The sequence below is a fragment of the Bos grunniens genome, chromosome 15 (genome assembly GCF_055505025.1).
Source record: "Bos grunniens cultivar Pamir isolate PY7600 chromosome 15, Bosgru_T2T1.0, whole genome shotgun sequence".
In the NCBI taxonomy this organism is placed as follows: Eukaryota; Metazoa; Chordata; class Mammalia; order Artiodactyla; family Bovidae; genus Bos; species Bos grunniens.
This window is the reverse complement of record NC_141179.1, coordinates 52428424-52449361: the sequence shown is the minus strand read 5'-3', so window position 1 is coordinate 52449361 and position 20938 is coordinate 52428424. Positions and strand designations below refer to the sequence as shown.

The following is a 20938-nucleotide window of genomic DNA, read 5'->3' as shown; positions in this document are numbered from 1 at the left end:
GGTAAATGACGCACCTAGAGGTGCCTTGACAGTTCCCAAAGCCAACAATCAAAGACCAAAAAGTGGGCAGTGGCTCAATTCCTGGAAATCACTCCTACCCCCTCACCAAAATAGTTAGGGAATAATCCTCCCTTGCTGTTGTTCAGTTGCTCTGCAACACGCCGGGTTTCCCTGTCCTTCATCATCTCCCGAAGTTGCTCAAACTCATGTCCATTGAGTCGGTGAGGCCATCTAGCCATCTTGTCCTCTGTTCCCCTTCTCCTTCTGCCTTCAATCTTTCCCAGCATCAAGATCTTTTCCAGTGAGTCAGTTCTTCACATCAGGTGGCCAAAGTACTGGAGCTTTAGCTCCAGCGTCAGTCCTTCCCTGAATATTCAGGATTTGTGTCTTTTAGGATTGACTGGTTTGATCTCCTTGCAGTTCAGGGGGACTCTCAAGAGCCTTCTCCAACACCACACTTTGAAAGCATCAATTTTTCAGCGCTCAGCCTTCGGTAGTCCAGCTCTCACATCCATACATGACTACAGGAAAAACCATAGCTTTGACAATTTGTATCTTTGTCGGCAAAGTGATGTCTCTGGTTTTTAATACGCCGTCTAGGTTTATCACAGCTTTTCTCATTAGCCTGTGAAAAATAACCCAGCCTATAAAAACTAACCATACTGCATTTCAAGACTACTCATACCCTCTGCAACAGCCCACATTCTAGTTTGTGGAGTGTGTTTCTCCCAAGGCTGCTCTTCCTTCTGAGAAGGTTGGAGCTCTGTGGAGTGTGCTTCTCTTTAAATAAATCCACTTCTCACCTAGAAAAAAAAGCACTTCATCTTTCGCCTGCTCACGGGTTCAATCAGGGGAAATGAGGGCAGGATGAGGGTGCAAGTATCAAAGAGGCGATGGCTTGGAGTTGAAGGCTTGAGCTTTACGTATTGATTTATTGACAAATTCTTTTATTTTTGAGCCTAAATTCCCTTCCCTGTACACAGGAATAATAGTCCTAGCCCAGCTTCCCTTATTCAGCTGCCACCTTAAATATTTTAGGTAAGTGGGAAAGCAAGATTAGGCATCAACTTTTTAACAGAAAGGATGTCTGTGTACAAAAAACAAAAAGAGAGAAAAGAAAAGGAGTTCCTATTTCAGGTGCATCCGTTACCCTAGCTATCTTTGTGAAAAGCAGTCCCAGGCTAAAAAGAGATACAGGCTAAAAGAAGCACAAGTTTCATGACTGGCCTCTGCTGAAGAGTCCCGTTTAATTTACAATACTCAGAAATTGCATCGCATGTTTTAGCTAAACTTGGAAGACGACTCTGGGATTCCCACCTTAACTCTAATGCCCGGGCCCTGCTAGGTGTTTCCCTTCTTGCCACGCCCCCATGTCCAAACTCCATTTCCCAATACGCCCCAGGATGCTGTAAGTCTGCAGTCATTATGACGCAAGTTCTACAGCCTTCTGGGCAGTGTAGTTTATTTCTCCCCCCGCTACGTCAAGGTCTACGGTTAGGGACTACCACTCCCGTGAGGTAGTGCGTAATTCCACTCCGCGGCGTCTTCGAACGCGCCGCGGCAGCCATGTTGGAAGTGGTCAGCACAGGGGCCGGCACCAGAGGGTTATCGAAGCAGCTGTCACGATGCTGGGGTCCCTGGTGTCGAAGAGAACAGCGCCGGCGCCGCGGCTCCTTCTTCAGCTGCTTAGGTCCCCATCGCTCCGGAGCCACGAAAGTGCCACCGGCCAGAGTGTGACCACCGGGGGTCGCGGGGAGCCTCAGTGGCTGAGGGCGGCCGTCGGGGGGCGCCATGGAACGTCGCCGGCCCTACTCACCGGAGGAGGGGCAGCCACTGGAGGGCGCCAGAGAGGACGTACCGAGACCCCCTGCCTTGCAGCTGCCACGTGGGGACGTCTTCCTAGCCCCGAAGACACACTCCCTGGGCAGGACAGCTGGAATGGAGTCCTCAGCAGAGCCGGCTTGGGCGTGTGGGCCCTGGCCACGGCGCTGGTGGTTCATTGTTACAGCAAGAGCCCGTCCAGCAAGGGTGATTATCGGGACAGTCTGATTTTGTGCAAGTGAGAGGCGGGAGGTGGGTCCTGAGTCCATGTGGTTGGAAGGTGGGAGTTGCTTATAGATTTAGACCACTAGAGCTTCAGTCCTGGTAGGACCCAGACATAATTTGGCTGAGGAGTTCAGTGCCTCCGAGTTGTGTAATTTCTCAAATTATGCAACTGTTACTGTATTAGAATAATAATTGCATGCGTGCCTAGTCGCTTCAGTTGTGTCCTACTGTTTGGGACCCTGTGGACAGTAGCCTGCCAGGCTCCTCTGTCCATGGGATTCTCCATGCAAGACTACTGGAGTGGGTTGCCATGCCCTCCTCTAGGGGATCTTCCCTACCCAGGGATCAAACCTGCGTCTTCTGTGTCTCCTGCATTGGCAGGTGGGTTCTTTACCACTGGCACCACCTAGGAAGCCCATAATAATAACTATTGTATTGTAATAATACAGTTATTAAAGGTCAGCCTCTCTTCTTGGAGTATCACCTTATCCATCTGTACAATGGGAGCATTGGACGAAACATCTGAAATTAGCATGTGGCCTATTTCTCTACCATTCTACCTGGTTCAGTTCCTCCTTTAAGAGGTCTCCAGGGAACCTGTTTGGCTTCCCATGTGGTGCAGTGGTAAAGAATCCACCTGCCAATGCAGGAGATGCAAGAGATGTGGGTTTGATCCCTGGTCTGGGAAGATCCCCTGGAGTAGAGAATGGCAACCAGCTTCTGTATTCTTGCCTGAAAAATTCCATGGACAGAAGAGCCTGGCACGCTACAGTCCTTGGGGTCCATGGCCTAAGAAGGGAAGAGACTTGGTTTCAGTGCCAACTTTGGCTCTGCTCTCTAGATTGTTTCCCCACAGGTGAAGGGTGATTTCTCAGGTCTCTTACAGTGCTGTTATTCTGATTCCTTTTGAAGTTCAGCAGTGTGGGTGTGTTCATCAGGGAGACTCCTAGGGTTCTGCTGTGCCTGGTCTCAGGCATGAGGTGATCTTGCTATGTGGGGAAGTTGGCAGGACAAGGAATACAGGGAGGTGGCTCTCTAGAGAACCAGAGCAACCACGGGGGCTGGCTGACCCAGGTTGGCATCACCCCTAGGTGCATGGAGCCGAGCAGGGAATGGGAGATCAGGCAGAGAGCTAGACTTCTAGCCTACATGAATCCAGCTACTCAGGTTCTCAGCTCTTCCTCAGAGAGTAGAGTGAGGCATGGTGTTTCAAGATTCCATGCATCCCAAGCTCTGAGACTTTGGACCAAGAGGAGGGACGCCCTTGATGTTCATTTGTTTATTCAGCAGGATGTGGCCAGCTGTATAGGAAGAGCCTCAGCAGGGAGTAAGGTCACCTGGGGTCTTGTTTTGGTCTACCTTTAATTGCCACATGACTTTGGACTTCTGCTCTTTCTCATGGTCCTGTTTCCTCATCTATAAAATGAGGGTGTTGAAACAGAGCTCCTAAGGGTTCTTCTAGCTTAGGCACACTATGATTCTGTTACTTCCACACCCACAGAGGTATGAATACCCTCTGTGCGCCTACTTTAAAGCTTGATGTGGAACTCCTGACTTAACACAATGCCAGTTAAGGGGACGGTGCAGGCCTTTATCGGAGAAGGCAATGGCAACCCACTCCAGTACTCTTGCCTGGAAAATCCCATGGATGGAGGAGCCTGGTAGGCTGTAGTCCATGGGGTCGCTAGGAGTCAGATACGACTGAGCGACTTCACTTTCACTTTCATGCATTGGAGAAGGAAATGGCAACCCACTCCAGTGTTCTTGCCTGGAGAATCCCAGGGACGGGGGAGCCTGGTGGGCTGCCATCTATGGGGTCACACAGAGTCAGACACGACTGAAGCGACTTAGCAGCAGCAGCAGCGGGCCATTAGACCTGTGCATCTGGTGAGTCATCTGACAGTGTGTTTTGGGGGATCAGAAGGCCAGCATGGTCAGGAAAGCCTTCCTGAATGATTGGAGACCTTCCTTGAGGATGGGGAATTTGAATTTGAGTTCTGAAGGATAAGGCAAGAGATGAAAAGGAGAGTGATACTGTGAGCTCCTTGAGAGCAGGGAGTGCGTCTTGATACTTTCAGGTTGATGCCAGTTCCTTTTCCTAATACTTTTGCATTGTCCATCATAGTCCCTGGTATTTAGTGTAGGTACTTAGTAAATGTTCCACAAGATGGTTTGTATTCTATGCAGATGTTTCCAGGAACAAAGCTCAGGTCAACATAGTACGTTTAGAGGCTAGCAGTTTGTCCAGCCTGGTTGGAGGAGAGGAAGTCTTTCAAATGAGGTGAGAGCAGATGGGGTAGGGTCTGGATATCAGGCATGAGGGTTTGGAAGGTTTGAAATTCTTTAGGTGATGGAAAGCCATGGAAAATTGATGAGCAGGGAATGTCCCAAGTCCAGCAGGTTTAGACAGATGGGGAGAAAGTGTCCAAGGTCTTGCCTCAGAGCTTTTGGGGGGCTCCAGATTGGACTCTGTGGCATATGAACCCCAGCAAAAGACACTGGGGTTTTTTTTTTACCAAAATATATGACGTTTACCAAACCATGACCAGTCCCAATGCTTCTGACTTGCCAGTTCCCTTGTCTCCTGACTTGAGAGTTGCGAGCCAAGGCCCTCAGTGCAGCATAATCAGTACTGCCCTTTAGGAGCCAGGGGACCCCGGTTCTAATCTCAGTTCATTCCTCATTCCCTCTGGGACCTTGCAGAAGCTATTTTTTTTTAAAGAGTGAGGGGAGAGAGAATACTGCAGTATCTGAGGAAGGCTTGTTCCCCTTCCAGCTGGGGGCTGCCCAAGCATGCCTGGGTGTATGCTGGGGGAGCAGCTGGGGAACCGAGGAAGACCTGGCCCTGGAGCCTAGAGCAGGAGGTGGCATGGAGGCCTATGCATCGGTCTGAACCACAGGACTGGTTTGCATATGTCTGATAAGGTGGGTATTGTACACAGGAGTTAGGTGAGTGAGCCAGGTCATACAGCAAGTAAGTGGCAGAGTTAAGACCAGACCCAGGTCTGCTCTTCCACCCTGCCCCAGTGCCTCCTCTCTGTTTCACTTGGTGATTCTCTTGGCTGGATTGAGAGCTCCCTGAGACAAGGCTGGGTCTGAGTCTGTCTGGTGCCCATCAGTGGGATCTCAGGACCAGCTGAGCTCAGTGTTGCAGCCTCCTGGGAGAGAGAACGTGCCTCTGCTGTTGGCAGCTTTTCCTCATGGCCACAAGGTGGTGCCAACAGCCCACACGCTGCCCAGGCCAGGCCAAGCTTGCCATTGCCTTTCTACCAGGCCTGGTGACTCCTAAGGGATGGATTGGAATCCTCTACTTTGGCTCTCCCTTCGTTGGGTTTGGCACTGGGATGTCTGCAGGCTTTTCAACCGTTATTTCTTTAGCATCCTTGTAAGGCTGTCAGGGCAGGGATTAGTGCCTCTGCTTTATAGTCGGGGAAGCTGGTGTTGAGGGGGGAAAGGCCGCCACAGAACAGGGTGAACAGTGGACGGGCTGTGGTGGAGCCTGGCTCCTGCTCAAGGGTCTCTCCACTCTCGGAGGGGTCCACACCCCTGCCTGCTCCTCCCTATTCTGTCCTCCTCCTAGGTTTGTGACCTGTAACATTAAGATTCAAAACTAGGCTGGTAAACTGAAGTTGGAAGAGAAAGTGGGGCAAGGTAGGGGGATGATTAATAATGTATGATAGTTACATAAACCTGCAGAGCTTTATAGCTAATGAAGGGCGAAGGCATTCACACACGTTTACTGTTGGCCACACGTGGTACTAACACATTCCTTGGATCACCTGTGTGATGAGAGTTCTGAGTCTGGGCTCTAATGGAAAGATGTGGAAGACAGGTTGTTAACAGAGGCTTTCACGTGGACAGGGGAGGACTAGCTTTCTCTTTGTGTATCTTGGCATCTTTTTACTTGTTAAAGCCCATGTATCTGAAGTGCCTTCCCTTCCACTGTCTTTCTGGGCCCACCAGGAAGCTCTGAGGGTTGGCCAGGGATCTGATTGGTGCCCCCTCTCTCTTCAGATGCAGCCCTGATGGAAGCTGCTCGAGCCAACAATGTCCAAGAAGTCAGCAGGTGAGTATCAAACCCCAGGCCTTGCCCTCCCATGCAGGAGGCCTGAGTGGGGTGGGGCCCTTGCTCTGGTGGTGATGCCTTGGAGGAAATCCTCACGCTGAGCTGGGAACCAAACTCACTTCCTTGTAGTCAGTGAGTCACTTGGGCTCCTTTGGCCCCTGCCCTTAGGTATCTTAAGGTAGAGAGTCAGCCCCTGTGTCATTTTTTCTGGCCCCAAACAGCCCCGATCCCTCAGTTGTTCTGTTCTTCTGAGGGCGTGGTTTGGGATCCCTCCTACATCTTGTGGGTTCCTCCGTGAATCTTCCTCTTTGTTCTTGTTTCTGTGGGATTGGCCACGGGTAATTGCTTATTGACCAGATGGAGTGCGGGTGGGCAACAGTGGAGACACTTGGAGGTTTGGGAGGGAGCTGGAAGAGATCTTTCTGCCAGAGCCACCTGCCTGCGGGGCTGGGTGCCTGTCTGAGGGCTGACTGCATTTCTCCAGCTTACCTAGCTCATCTGTTCCCCTAGCGACCACTAGCAGCCAGTTAGATCGGAGGCTTGTTCCTCCGCAGGGACAGGACTTGACCCAGGCCTCAGCCAGGTGCCAGGGCAGAATAGAGTCTGTCCTGGATGGATGCTCTGACATGGGCCATCAACGTGGGGCTGTTCGTTAGGGGCATAGGCTTCATTCTTAGTGAAACTTGGTGCCCGGCATTACTGAACTTTGGCCTTTTTTTTTCCACTGCCTTTTGTGTAGAGCTAGGTGGCCGTGGGACACCCTCCCTTCCCTGCCGCCATGTCCACATTTTAGACAGGAAATTAGGTGATTGGAGTGGCTATCACCGCACCCAGCGCCGCACACCCGTGGTGCTCCTCCCCACTCCAACTGCCTGAACGTGAAAGAAAGTGTTGAAAGGCAGCCACAGCCCCCATCAAGACTTACTGCTTTGATTCCCTTTCATTTTATCTGCCATATTACTATTGACTCTCGAGGGTGCTTTTGAGTATTAATGTTCAAGGCTTAGTTTTTAATAAACCACTTTTGGAAGTATGGGCTGGGAGTTGTTTCGTAGCCAAATAAATATGATGGAGCAGTAGTTTAATAAACATGCGATGATGCATCTTAAAAACCAAGCACAGATGTCAGCTTGCTGTTATAAGAGCCATTCATAATTGCAGGCAGTGTTTGGCGTATTCATTCCCTCAGAAACAGATGAGCATCGTTTCCTTCTGCTGCAGTATGGTGGCACGATGGGTGGCAGCTGGCTGTGCCCCTCATTTAAGGCCTTTGCTGACCCTTTAGTCACCTGTTGATGACCGCTAGGTGACTGCTGCCAGGCTGCTGCTTTCCTCTGGCAAGCCAGGACAGGCCATGCATGTGCAGAGCAGCAGGGCTGTGAAAGCATCTGTTCTCACCAGGGGAGGCTGTTTTGGTCAGTCCCTCAGTCGTGTCTGACTCTTTGTGAACCCATGGACTGCAGCACACCAGGTTTCCTGTCGTCCGGTATCTCCCGGAGTTTGCTCAAACTCATGTCCATTGAGTCGGTGATGCTATCCAACCATCTCATCCTCTGTCATCCCCTTCTCTTCCTGCCTTCAGTCTTTCTCAGCCTCAGGGTCTTTTCCATCAAGTCAGCTCTTCTCATCAGGTGGCCAAAGTATTGGAGCTTCAGCTTCAGCATCAGTCCTTCCAATGAATATTCAGGGTTGATTTCCTTTAGGATTGAGTGGTTTGATCTCCTTGCAGTCTAAGGGACTCTGAAGAGTCTTTTCTGGCACTGCAATTTAAAAGCATTAATTCTTCGGCGCTCAGCCTTCCTTATGGTCCAGCTCTCACGTCTGTACATTACTACTGGAAGAACCGACCACACCTTTGACTGTACGCACCTTTGTCAGCAAAGTAATGTCTCTGTATGCTGTCTAGATTTGTCATAGCTTTTCTTTCAAGGAGCAAGCGTCTTTTAATTTCATGGCTGTGGTCACCAGCCGCGGGGATTTTGGAGCCCAAGAAAATAAAGTCCATCACTGTTTCCATTGTTTCCTCATCTGTTTGAAGTGGGCACCGGATGCCATGATCTTCATTTTTTGAATGTTGAATTTTAAGGCAACTTTTTCAGTCTCTTCTTTCACCTTCATCAAGCGGCTCTTTAGTTCTTCTTCACTTTCTGCCATAAGGGTGGTGTTATCTGCATATCTGAGGTTACTGATATTTCTTCCTGCAATCTTGATTCCAGCTTGTGCTTCATCCAGCCTGGCATTTTGCATGATGTATGTACTCTGCATAGAAATTAAATAAGCAGGGGGACAATATACAGCCTTGACGTATTCCTTTCCTGTTTCACTTAACCCCCAAGGGCTGATTGATTTAGCTCTTTCAAATACACATTTTTCTTAATAACGATTAAACCTCCCACCCTCAAATTACAGAAAGTGATTGAATTTATGATATGTGTGTGGTTCAGAACATTTGTTCTTGCCTATGTGGCTAGTGTCTGCAAGGATTTCCCTGTATGTCCCCAGTCTCTAAAAACATACAGTCTCTTGTGTGTTTTTCTCCTGCCTCCTCTTGTCCTATCCCTGTTGATCATGAAGACTCAGTCAGAATCTCCCTTCACCCCTTGTGAGGGAGGCAGAGATGAGCAAGGCACAGACCCGGCCCCTCAGAACTGACAGTCTCCCTTCACCTTCATCATGTGGTCTCAAGGAAACAATCACAGCTCTTCCTGCTCAGAGAGCTGCACCTACATGAAGTGGGAGCCTGACCACCCTTGCTTGAAGGAAACTTCCTTGAATTCCTACCACAGGTCCTTGTTTATTTAGCCTTTTTACACTCCAGACTCTGCACAGGTGCTTAACACTACCATTAATTTCTTCCTATCTGTGTCCTGGCCTTTAGCTCTACCCAACAGAGCTGCTAATACCAGGATAGAATTCCATTCTCAATTTTTAAAAATATTTACTCATAGTTTATACACAGTTGGGTCACCACGTGTATGATCTGTGTGGTCAAATCAGTATTTGGAATAAAACTCAGACCTGGAGTAATGCTGTCTCTCCCTCCCTTTTCTCCTGTCCCCCTCTGGGTTATGGGCTGTGTGTGCCTCTGCCTTGATGATCCCCTACCTTCCCAGAGCCTTGGGAGAGCTCTTGCTAGTGAAGGGAAGCAATCCAAAGCTCTTCTGTTCGGAGGTGGGGAGTTTCATCATCTTCTAGACGCATACTCTGGAATCTGCAGTTTCTGGGTTCTAGGTGTGGGCCCTCCACACAGACCGCTGTGTGTACACTGTGCTCCTTACACCTTTGCTTAAAGCCTCCCAGCCTTCGCTCAAGTACTTCAGACTCCTCCCAGCTGAGTGTGATCTGCCCATTGCCCTGCACCTTCTGCTGGCCTGGTGTGGGGGCGGGGGCGGGGGTGGAGGGGGGTTGGTGGTCAGGTCATCTAGGAAGGGCCGTGCCAGCCGTGCAGGAGAAGACTGCTTTACTAGTAGAGAAGTTGGAGGTCAGGTGGGAGAAGCTGGGCTGAACATCAGGACTGAGGAGGCACTCAGCCCATGAACAGGAAAACCAGTGTGGTTCACACACTGCCCAAATCAGGAACAGATGAGGGATCCTCAGGCAGCGTGAGATGATCAAACCAATAGCTCTGAAGTGTGGGCACTGTTGCCTGTTTTACGTGGAGCTGGCTAACCATTCGTGGTGTGGGCCTGCCTGGCTAAAGGCACAGGGAAGGTTCTGCCACTCACCATGTTCTTCTTTATATTAAGGAACTTTGGACTGGCCTTCACCTTAAACACTGGATTGTGTGCCTCCCCATGGCAGGGACAAGGTCTGGTTCCACACGTGTCTTATCCTCTTTTCCAGTACAGTGAAAGTTGGGGAAAGCTACTTTTTACTGACTTTCTAGCAAACCGGAAGCAGACAGTCCAGAGTCTTATTTTCAAACTCCAGCTGGCTATATCAGAAGGAGACTGGATCTCTTTTTCTTCCCGTCCTCCTCTCCTTTCTCTTTGTGTGGCAGCTGTTTCCTTCTTCCCCCAAGGCACTTAAACATCGTTTGCAGGTCCAGCTGTGGCTCTTCAGGAGTGGGAGCCCGGTCCTGAGGCCCCATCCCACCTGTCGGCAGCGTGAGCAGGTGGCCCTGCTCCTGGGCTCAGCCCACTCCACGCCTGGCTCCTGGACTCAGGAACCACTCAACCGAAACCTAGGGCCCAGGGCAGTCTGAAGGCACATCTGTCCAGGATCGGACAGAGCCGAGTGAGGAGCTGTCAGGGCTGGGAGTAGTGAGGCCTCCTATTCTTGCCGCAGAGATCACATTTCTTTTCGAACAAATCTGGGTGAAAGACTATACCCCTGCCCACTTCCCTTCTCCCAGCAGGGAGCTAGGGCTCTGCTGAGTGCTTAACTCAGTTGTTTCCATCGGCACAAACATTTTTTAAATGAAGGAAATATGGTGGTATCAGTCTTGAACTTCAGACTTCCTGCCCTTTCTCTCCAGGATTCATTTGTTTGTTTGATGAAAGCTTACTGAGCACCTGCCACATGCTGGGTGGTTTACCTGGCATCAGGGACAACTGACCAGACACACTTGCTGCCCTCAATTAAGGAGTCTGGGGAAGACTGGTAACGCAGCATGATCTGTGCTGAGACAGGAGGGCTTCCTTGGTGGCTCTTATGATGAAGAGTCCATCTGCCGTGCAGGAGACCCAGGTTCAATTCCTGGTCGGGAAGATCCTCTGGAGAAGGGAATGGCTACCCACTCCAGTGTTCTTGCCTGGAGGATTCATGGACAGACACCATGCTCTCCAGTAACTATGCAGGTCCTTAGTCTGTGTCCACTCATAGTGCTGAGACAGGAGCCCAGCATATGGCCCTCATCTACTGGGCGGACCGGAGAAAATGTCCCAGAGGAAATGACGCCTGATCAGAGTCTTAAAATATTAGGAGTGTTTAGCAAATAGAAGGCAAAGGCATTCTAGGCAAAAGGAACAGTGTAAGTGATAGCACTGAGGCTGAGGCAAGAAACAGCCTACGTGTGTGGTGAGGAGGGGAAGCTGTATACTGTTACACTGTTCGGTGTTGCTGGATCAGGGTCTGAGGCCAGGAGACACTGGAGATGAGTAGGGACCTGGTTATGGAGAGCATTGTCCCTTTGTCCCTCAGTCACTCATCTGTCCAGCCTGTCTCTTCTGCCTAGCCCTGAGCTGAATTTGTGTTGGTGGCAACAAAATGAGGAAGGAGAAGCAGTCCTTGCTCTGAGGAGCTCACTAATCCGCTTCTCAGGTGAGGAGGGAATACTTAAGTCAAAAATTGAGAACCAGCAGAACAAGGCACAGGTTGCCCAACTTCTGTAAGCCTAAGTGATGTGGAAATGATAATACCTATAACTCATAATAGAGTTGTTCGTGTTTATTGTTAATAATAAATGTATTATGTTCAGCCAAAATATCTGAGTGCTTATTAGGAGATAGGTATTGGATTGAGTGTGGAGATACAGTGGTGAACAGGATGGGCACAGTTCCTGCCCTCCTGATACTTACAGTCCAACTGGGAGCCAGGGACTATGCAGTTACAGTTACGTACTTTAAAATGAAGTACAATTTGCCCTTTGAACAAATGGTGCTGGGACAACTGGATATCGCCGTGTAAAAAAAATACAACTGTAGCCCTACCTCATCTGTACACAAAAATTAACTTAAAATGGATCATAGATTTAAATGTAAGAGTTAAAACTATAAAACTCTTAGAAGAAAACATAGGAGTAAATCTTTGTGACTGTGGGCTAGGCAAGCCTTCTTAGATATGGCACCAAAAGCACAGGAAATCAAAGAGAAAATGAGATAAATTGGACTTCAAAAGTAAAAATGTTTGTGTTCAAAGAACACTTTCAAGAAGGTGAAAAGTCTCTCCCACAGAAAGGGAGAAAATATTTGCAAATTAGTAAGAGATTTGTATTAAGAATACGGAAACTCAACAATAAAAAAAGATAGCCCAACTTAAAAGTGGACAAAGGATCCAAATAGACGTTTCTTCAAAGAAGATATTCAAATTGACCAATAAGCACATGAAAAGATGCTCAACATCATTAGTATTAGGGTGCTTGTGCTTAGTCACTCCATCATATCTGACTCTTTGAGACCCCATGTGCTGTAGCCCACCAGGCTCTTCTGTCCATGAGATTCTCCAGACAAGAATACTGGGGTGGGCAACTATTCCCTTCTCTGGGGATATTTAATACTAATCAAAGCCACAATGAGATACCACTTCTCACACATTAGGATGACTGTAATCAGAAAGACAGATAATAGCAAATGTTGGTAAGGATGTGGAAAAGTTGGAACCCTTAAATATTGCTGGTGGGGATGTGAAATGGTGTAATTGCTTTGGAAAGCAATTGGCAATTCTTCAAAATATTAAACATATGACCCAGCAAGTCTACTCCTGGGTGTGTACTCCAGAAAAATGAAAACGTACATGGATGTACTTGGTACAAGAATGTTAATAGCAGCATTATTCATAATAGCCTAAAGAGGGAAACAGCCCCAAAGTCCATTAACTGATCAGTGGGTAAATAAAAGTACGATATAGGCATACAGTGGAATATTAATCAATATGAATATTGCCTGTGTGCTACATTAAAGAACCTTGAAATCATTATGCTAAGTGAAAGAAGCCAGACACAAGAGACCACATATTAAATGATTCAGTTTATATAAAATGTCCAGAATAGACAAATCTATAGAGACGGAAAGTAGATTGGTGATTGCCAAGGACTGGAGAGGCTGGGGTTGGGAGGGAATAGGGAATGACTGCTAATGGGTCGAGTTTTTTTGGGGGGGGCTAATGAAAATGTTCTGGGGTTGGTAGTCAAGATCACAGAACTCTGAATCTACTAAAAACAAGTTGTGCACTTTTAATAGATGTCTTTTATGGTGTGTGAATTATATCTCAGTAAAACTTTGTTAAAAAGTGAAGCACAAGACACTTGGGAGTCTAACCTTGAGTATGAGAGGGGTGGAGGGTGGGGGTATGTTATCAGTAAGCTAAAGCATCTGAGTGAGGTTAAAGTGAACTCTGAAGGATGACGAGAAAGCTAGAAGAATATTGAGTTAAAAGGACAGTAGGCCCTGAGTCAAGAAAAGATGGAAAAGAATTGAGGGAAGTCCAGAATGACTGGACTGTAAGTGGGAGAGGGCATGAAATAAGGTTGGGGAGTTAAGCAAGGACCATATCACACTGGATCTGTTGGCCATGGTAATGGTTTTTATTTTTACTAAGAACAGTGGGCAGCCATTGAAGAATTTTAAGGTGTGTGTATGTGATAGAAAGAGAGAGAGAGACATGTGGTGACATGATCTAGATCTGTAATTTTAAAAGATCACTCTGGCTGCTCCATGGAGAATAGATTGATAGGGAGCTGTGGTGGATGCAAGAAAACCAGTTGATAGTGACTGAAGTAGTCCAGACCAGAAAGGATGATTGCAGGTGGTGACTTGGAGTAAGGTGTCAGTAGCAGAGATGGAGGAGGTAAGTTAGACAGGACTTGGTGATGTTCAGAACAGTATCAGTGCCTGGTATGTAGGAGGTACTCAGTAAGTGAATCTTGAATGAATGAATTTGCATATAGTTGATGAGGGAGAAGAAGGTGTTAAGAATGAATTTCTGTTTTCTGGCTTGATCAGCGGTGGAGATGCTGTTGCCGTTCTCTGAGATGAAGCTGCTGGGGGAGGAGGACTGGGTTGGGAGGAAAAGATTGAGTTCAGTTTTGAACATGTTGAATTTAACATTTCAGTGAGAAATTCAAGTGGTGATGTCAAGTAGACAGTTGAATGGAACCTTCTGACTTTTCCTGCTGTACATGCTATGCTGCCTCAAAGATCAGTCTAAAGATTGTTTTGACATCTTGTTTTGATTTCTGGTTTGATGGTTTTAGACATTAAAGTACTTCATACCAGCTAAAACTTGTTTATTAGATACCTTTGGAAAAAAGTCTGATTTGATTTGCAACACAGGAAAGAAGAAAGGGTTGAGTTTTGTTGGAGGCCAAACACATTTATTCTAGCTTTGCATTGATGGCTTGGTTTGGTTCTTGTCCCCGGATGCCCCAGCTTGGGGCTTGAGGCACTTGCTGTCATTGTGCCAGGATTAAGGTGTCCAGAATGTACTTAGCTCCAATATAGGTAAATGTTCTGCACGTTGATCCAAGGATTTTATCTAATTAACAAAAACCCTGGCTGGTAAATACATTTGGCTGTCTCGGGGCCTCTGAGAGGCTATTTATCGATTGTTGTATCACTTTGGCTGGATGGGAAAATATTAATGATGGCATGAGAGCAACCAAAACATCCAACTCTCTTAACCAGTAAATATGTAAATGTTCTTGTGGCTTGCAGTAGGTTGAAACGAAAGCTTTATTCTAGACTGAAGGTCAAGGCCGCACTGGCATCACTCTTGTAATTTGAAGCTTATGAGTGTTTCTTGAATGCTAGGGTATAACCTACACAGGTTTCTTTTTGAATGCTGGGATGTTGGAAGGCAGCATACTGTTACCAAAAAAAAAAAAAAAAAGTACAAGGATTTTAGAATTAGAAGACCTAAGTTCCACTTCTGTCACAGTTACTGTCTTTGGGACTCTTAATAGATCATGAAAAAAATTAAAGTGTTAGTCGCTCAGTCATGTTCGACTCTTTGTGACCCCATGGACTATAGCCCACCAGGCTCCTGTGTCCATGGAGTTCTCCAGTCAAGAATACTGGAGTGGGTAGCCATTTCCTTCTCCAGGAGATCTTCCCGACCCAGGGATTGAACCCAGTTGTCATACACTGCAGTCAGATTCTTTACCATTTGAGCCACCAGAGAAGCCTTTAATAAATCACAGACCTTCCCTTTTCGAATCTTTGTTTCAACATCTTGTTAATGAGGTCCCCACTGAGAACTTTGAAATATAGTTCTCAGTGTTAAACTCTACAGAGAAAACTGAGCCCTTTGGGGAGGGTCCAGATCACGCACTGAAACTCCAGGGCTTACTCAAGTGGGCCTTTACCAGCCTAGCAATTTTGCAGAGTGGTCCGTGGTCTGGCATGTTTTCTGAGGTGTGAACTTAAACAGAATCTGTTTGCTTGCTCCCTGGTGATAGAAAACTACTGGGGAAGATTGGGTTAGCAGCTTTTTCAGAACTTTATGAGTAGGTGAGTTGTGGAAACAGCCAGTCAGCTGCTGAGAACCCCCGAAGGATCAGGTTGTTGGCCAAGCCCAGGAGCAAAGAACAGCCAGGGCCTACTGCAGTGGCTTGCGGCAAGGAGGGATGCCCTGAAGGGAAGCCCAGCCCTGCGGTGGAGCCTCCAGTGCTGGCCCCACTGCTTCTTGGCTGTGTGGTCTTGAGCTGGTAGTCCCTTAACTTCCTCAGTAACCCTGACTGTAAGATACTTGCCAGGCCACCCTCCCAGGAACTCATGAAAATTCCAGGAGGGTGAACTCCTGTGGTCTAGAGAATTATTCATCCTTTGGGTCATCAGTGTCACGTCTTCCAGGAAGCCGTCCCTAGCCCTCCAAGTACTTTTATACTTCCTCTGTGATAGCACTTATCACCCTCTTTTGGGATGGATCATCTGTTTCCTTCTCTCTCTTTCTCTCTCTCGCTCTGTCTCTTTCACACACACACACACACACACACGCTACTGTGAGTTTTGGAGGTGGCAGACCATTGCTGTGTTGTTTATCACTGTTCACGTAAATAGTTAACAAATATTTATTGAGTATTTTTAAAGTGTTTTGTAAATGGTAGGAGTTAGGCAAATGTTAGTAGCTATTTACAGTCATAATAAACTTGTAAACAAAAGAATTGACATCCCCTAGGGAAAAAGAAAATTAAAATGGTGATTTAATTCAATCATTTATTTATTCAACAAATAACGCCTACTGTGTGTTGACACTGTGCTAAGCCCTGATGGATCCGTGATAGGCCAAAAATGTACAGACCTTGTCTCATGAAGCTTAAAGCTTAGTCAGACATTAATCATGTAAATATGAAATTACAGCTGTCACAAATGCTGCAAAGGAATGATATAGAGAATCTCAAGTGTCTCTGAGAGATTTCCTCTGGCCAGGGAAAAATTCCCAAAGGAAGTGAAGGAGTTAACTTAGGTGAATAGACAAGAAGAGCTTTCCTGGCAGAGGAAACTTTTGTTTATAGAGGCCCCATGGCGGGAGGAACAACAAAGCAAGTGTGAAGCAGCGGCAGCTGAGTTGGTGTGGTTGGGAGGGGATTGCACATCAATTCTGATTGCTGAGAAACATTGGGAACCACTCTGAGCGCCTACCAGCTGTGTGTGTCAGCATCTTCTTGGGCACTGATCTAGCCACGGAGGCAGTGAGGACGCAAAACTGCAGTCCCTCAGGGCTCCCCAGCAGGGGCAGCTGTCTGGCTCAGTCTCCCAGCCACCATTGTTATGGCCCAAGTGCTGCTTCTCCAAAGGCCCGGCTCAGTCATGGCCATAACACAAATCCTACCAGTGAGGAACAGAGAAATGTAAGAATATTGAAATTAGTCAAACTGATATGTTATGGGTTTACCGTATTCAGTTTAGCAGTTTGCTTCACAGTTCTGCTGTCTCAGAAAATCTTACTTTTGAACTTAAACTTGTCTACATCCTGGTTCCTTCCCTCTCCTCCTTTTGGAAAAGGGTCCCAGGCCCAAAGTCCTACTAAGGCATGTAAAGTGGTTCTCTTCTTGTGCCTCTGTCAGTGGGTCTGCCTGAGAGGTTTTCATATCATTAGCAGGAATCCTCAGTTCAGTTCAGTTCATTTCAGTCGCTCGACTTTTTGCAACCCCATGAATCGCAGTACGCCAGGCCTCCCTGTCCATCACCAATTCCCGGAGTTCACTCAGACTCACGTCCATCGAGTCAGTGATGCCATCCAGCCATCTCATCCTCTGTTGTCCCCTTCTCCTCCTGCCCCCAATCCCTCCCAGCATCAGAGGCTTTTCCAATGAGTCAACTCTTCGCATGAGGTGGCCAAAGGACTGGAGTTTCAGCTTTAGCATCATTCCTTCCAAAGAAATCCCAGGGCTGATCTCCTTCAGAATGGACTGTTTGGATCTCCTTGCAGTCCAAGGGACTCTCCAGAGTCTTCTCCAACACCACAGTTCAAAAGCATCAATTCTTTTGCGTTCAGCTTTCTTCACAGACCAACTCTCACATCCATACATGACTACTGGAAAAACCATAGCCTTGACTAGACGAACCTTTGTTGGCAAAGTAATGTCTCTGATTTGAAATATGCCATCTAGGTTGGTCATAACTTTCCTTCCAAGGAGTAAGCATCTTTTAATTTCATGGCTGCAGTCACCATCTGCAGTGATTTTGGAGCCCAGAAAAATAAAGTCTGACACTGTTTCCACTGCTTCCCCATCTATTTCCCATGAAGTGATGGGACCAGATGCCATGATCTTTGTTTTCTGAATGTTGAGCTTTAAGCCAACTTTTTCACTCTCCACTTAGACTTTCATCAAGAGGCTTTTGAGTTCCTCTTCACTTTCTGCCATAAGGGTGGTGTCATCTGCATATCTGAGGTTATTGATATTTCTCCCGGCAATCTTGATTCCAGCTTGTGCTTCTTCCAGCCCAGCGTTTCTCATGATGTACTCTGCATATAAGTTAAATAAGCAGGGTGACAATATACATCCTTGATGTACTCCTTTTCCTATTTGGAACCAGTCTGTTGTTCCATGTCCAGTTCTAACTGTTGCTTCCTGACCTGCATACAAATTTCTCAAGAGGCAGGTCAGTTGGTCTGGTATTCCCATCTCTTTCAGAATTTTCCACAGTTTATTGTGATCTACACAGTCAAAGGCTTTGGCATAGTCAATAAAGCAGAAGTAGATGTTTTTCTGGAACTCTCTTGCTTTTTCCATGATCCAGCGGATGTTGGCAATTTGATCTCTGGTTCCTCTGCCTTTTCTAAAACTAGCTTGAACATCTGGAAGTTCATGGTTCACATATTGCTGAAGCCTGGCTTGGAGAATTTTGAGCATTACTTTACTAGCATGTGAGATGAGTGCAATTGTGCGGTAGTTTGAACATTCTTTGGCATTGCCTTTCTTTGGGATCGGAATGAAAACTGACCTTTTCCAGTCCTGTGGCCATTGCTAACTTTTCCAAATTTGCTGGCATATTGAGTGCAGCACTTTCACAGTGTCATCTTTCAGGATTTGGAATAGCTCAACTGGAATTCCATCACCTCCACTAGCTTTGTTCATAGTGATGCAGGAATCCTGGCAGTAAGGAATTCAGAGTCTGAGGAAACAAGCTTTGATTCCCAGTGGTGAGTCTCAGAAGACAGGGTTTGGATCCCAGCTGTGCCATTTGTTAGCTTTCTGTGGCCTTGGGAAAGTAGGCTAAGATTCTAGCCCGAGATTCTTCATCTGCAGAGTGGGATGGTGATTGACCTACCTCACACCATTGCTGTGAGTATTCAGTGAGAAAATTAAATGAGAAAAACCAGCGAGTGCTATGCCTAATATTTACTAGGTGCTCAGTGCGTAGTAAGGGTTGTTTTTGAGTGTTGTTAATTATACCAGGTTTTTTCCCCTGAACTAGCAAAATAAGATAATGGATAGAATTTTCTGGATATTCAGTTTTTACCCTCTACAGTTTTATTAAGCTCCTAGTGTGATCATTCAGAAAGACCCGAACTAATGAACACAAGGTAAATGAATTAAGGTGGAGCAAAAAAACACCCAACCTATCACCTTAGTTTTATTACTTTTTTTAAGAACCCACATTTAGTCAGAGTTTCATTTAATGTTTCTAGCATATTACTTTAACAGTATAATTTTGTATATTTTTAACATGTATTCTTTGTATGTGTATATTAAAATACATAAAATAGTAATGTTTTAATAACATTAACTATTACTAATAGTGGCTGGTGTTTATTAAATGCCTTTTTTAAAATAGGCATTACATGAGACTTAAATTACTAAATCCTTAACAACTGTGAAAGTAGTATAGCCCCATTTCACAGATGATAAAACAGAAATTTGGATTGCTTGAGTAATTTACTAAAGTTGCCCCCCTTAGAAGTGTCCTAGCACTTCATTTTATAGATGAGGATGCTGTGAGGCCTGAAGGAGAATGGAGCTTGCCTGGGTCACAGTTTCCTCCCAGTGCTTTTCCAGGCTTCAGTTCAGTTCAGTTCAGTCGCTCAGTCGTGTCCAACTCTTTGCGACTTCATGAATTGCAGCACGCCAGGCGTCCCTGTCCATCACCAACTCCCGGAGTTCACTCAAAGTCACGTCCATCGAGTCAGGGATGCCATCCAGCCATCTCATCCTCTGTCGTCCCCTTCTCCTCCTGCCCCCAATCCCTCCCAGCATCAGAGTCTTTTCCAGTGAGTCAACACTTCACATGAGGTGGCCAAAGTACTGGAGTTTCAGCTTTAGCATCGTTCCTTCCAAAGAACACCCAGGACTGATCTCCTTTAGAATGGACTGGTTGGATCTCCTTACAGTCCAAGGGACTCTCAAGAGTCTTCTCCAACACCACAGTTCAAAAGCATCAATTCTTCGGTGCTCAGCTTTCTTCACAGACCAACTCTCACATCCATACATGACTATTGGAAAAACCATAGCCTTGACTAGACTGACCTTTGTTGGCAAAGTAATATCTCTGCTTTTGAATATGCTATCTCAGTTCAGTTCAGTTCAGTCGCTCAGTCGTGTCTGACTCTTTGCAACCCCATGAATTGCAGCATGCCAAGCCTCCCTATCCATCACCAACTCCCGGAGTTCACCCAGACTCAAGTCCATCGAGTCAGTGATGCCATCCAGCCATCTCATCCTCTGTTGTCCCCTTCTCCTCCTGCCCCCAATCCCTCCCAGCATCAGAGGCTTTTCCAATGAGTCAACTCTTCGCATGAGGTGGCCAAAGGACTGGAGTTTCAGCTTTAGCATCATTCCTTCCAAAGAAATCCCAGGGCTGATCTCCTTCAGAATGGACTGGTTGGATCTCCTTGCAGTCCAAGGGACTCTCAAGAGTCTTCTCCAACAACACAGTTCAAAAGCATCAATTCTTCGGCACTCAGCCTTTTTCACAGTCCAACTGTCACATCCGTACATGACCACAGGAAAAACCATAGCCTTGACTAGACGGACCTTTGTTGGCAAAGTAATGTCTCTGCTTTTGAATATGCTATCTAGGTTGGTCATAACTTTCCTTCCAAGGAGTAAGCATCTTTTAATTTCATGGCTGCAGTCACCATCTGCAGTGATTTTGGAGCCCAGAAAAATAAAGTCTGACACTGTTTCCACTGCTTCCCCATCTATTTCCCATGAAGTGATGGGACCAGATGCCATGATCTTTGTTTTCTGAATGTTGAGCTTTAAGCCAACTTTTTCACTCTCCACTTAGACTTTCATCAAGAGGCTTTTGAGTTCCTCTTCACTTTCTGCCATAAGGGTGGTGTCATCTGCATATCTGAGGTTATTGATACTTCTCCCGGCAATCTTGATTCCAGCTTGTGCTTCTTCCAGCCCAGCGTTTCTCATGATGTACTCTGCATAGAAGTTAAATAAGCAGGGTGACAATATACAGCCTTGACGTACTCCTTTTCCTATATCTAGGTTGGTCATAACTTTTCTTCCAAGGAGTAAGCTTCCAGGCTTAGGGAGATGTTTTGTAGCTCAAGGGAGAACCATTTCAATCTGCCTTACTAGGACTGTACAAGGTTCCTGAAAATGAATGTCAAATCTAGATCCCTAATCTCTCCTGCTCTCAACTCTGCTCTTCATTGACAGCGCCCCTCCCCTCTTCCCCGCCCTGCATTCCTGCCAGCCAAGCCCGACTC

At 46.7% G+C, this 20938-nt stretch overlaps 1 protein-coding gene across 12 annotated transcripts in view; it reads left to right on the top strand.

The window, feature by feature from the left end:
* Window positions 1-1532: 1532 nt before the first annotated feature.
* Window positions 1533-20938, top strand: part of CLPB (ClpB family mitochondrial disaggregase) — a 141632-nt gene continuing 122226 nt past the window's right edge. For 6 of the 12 annotated variants that reach the window (XM_086340622.1, XM_086340620.1, XM_086340631.1 and 3 more), the window contains exons 1-2: window positions 1533-2028; window positions 6061-6112. In XM_086340622.1, coding sequence (XP_086196748.1) covers window positions 1626-2028; window positions 6061-6112 — 455 coding nt within the window. In that variant the 5' untranslated portion in view covers window positions 1533-1625. Of the gene's footprint in view, window positions 2029-4749; window positions 4972-5568; window positions 5879-6060; window positions 6113-20938 lie in introns of those variants that run through there. The other 6 variants (XM_086340628.1, XM_086340625.1, XM_086340624.1 and 3 more) reach the window with 6 other exon arrangements.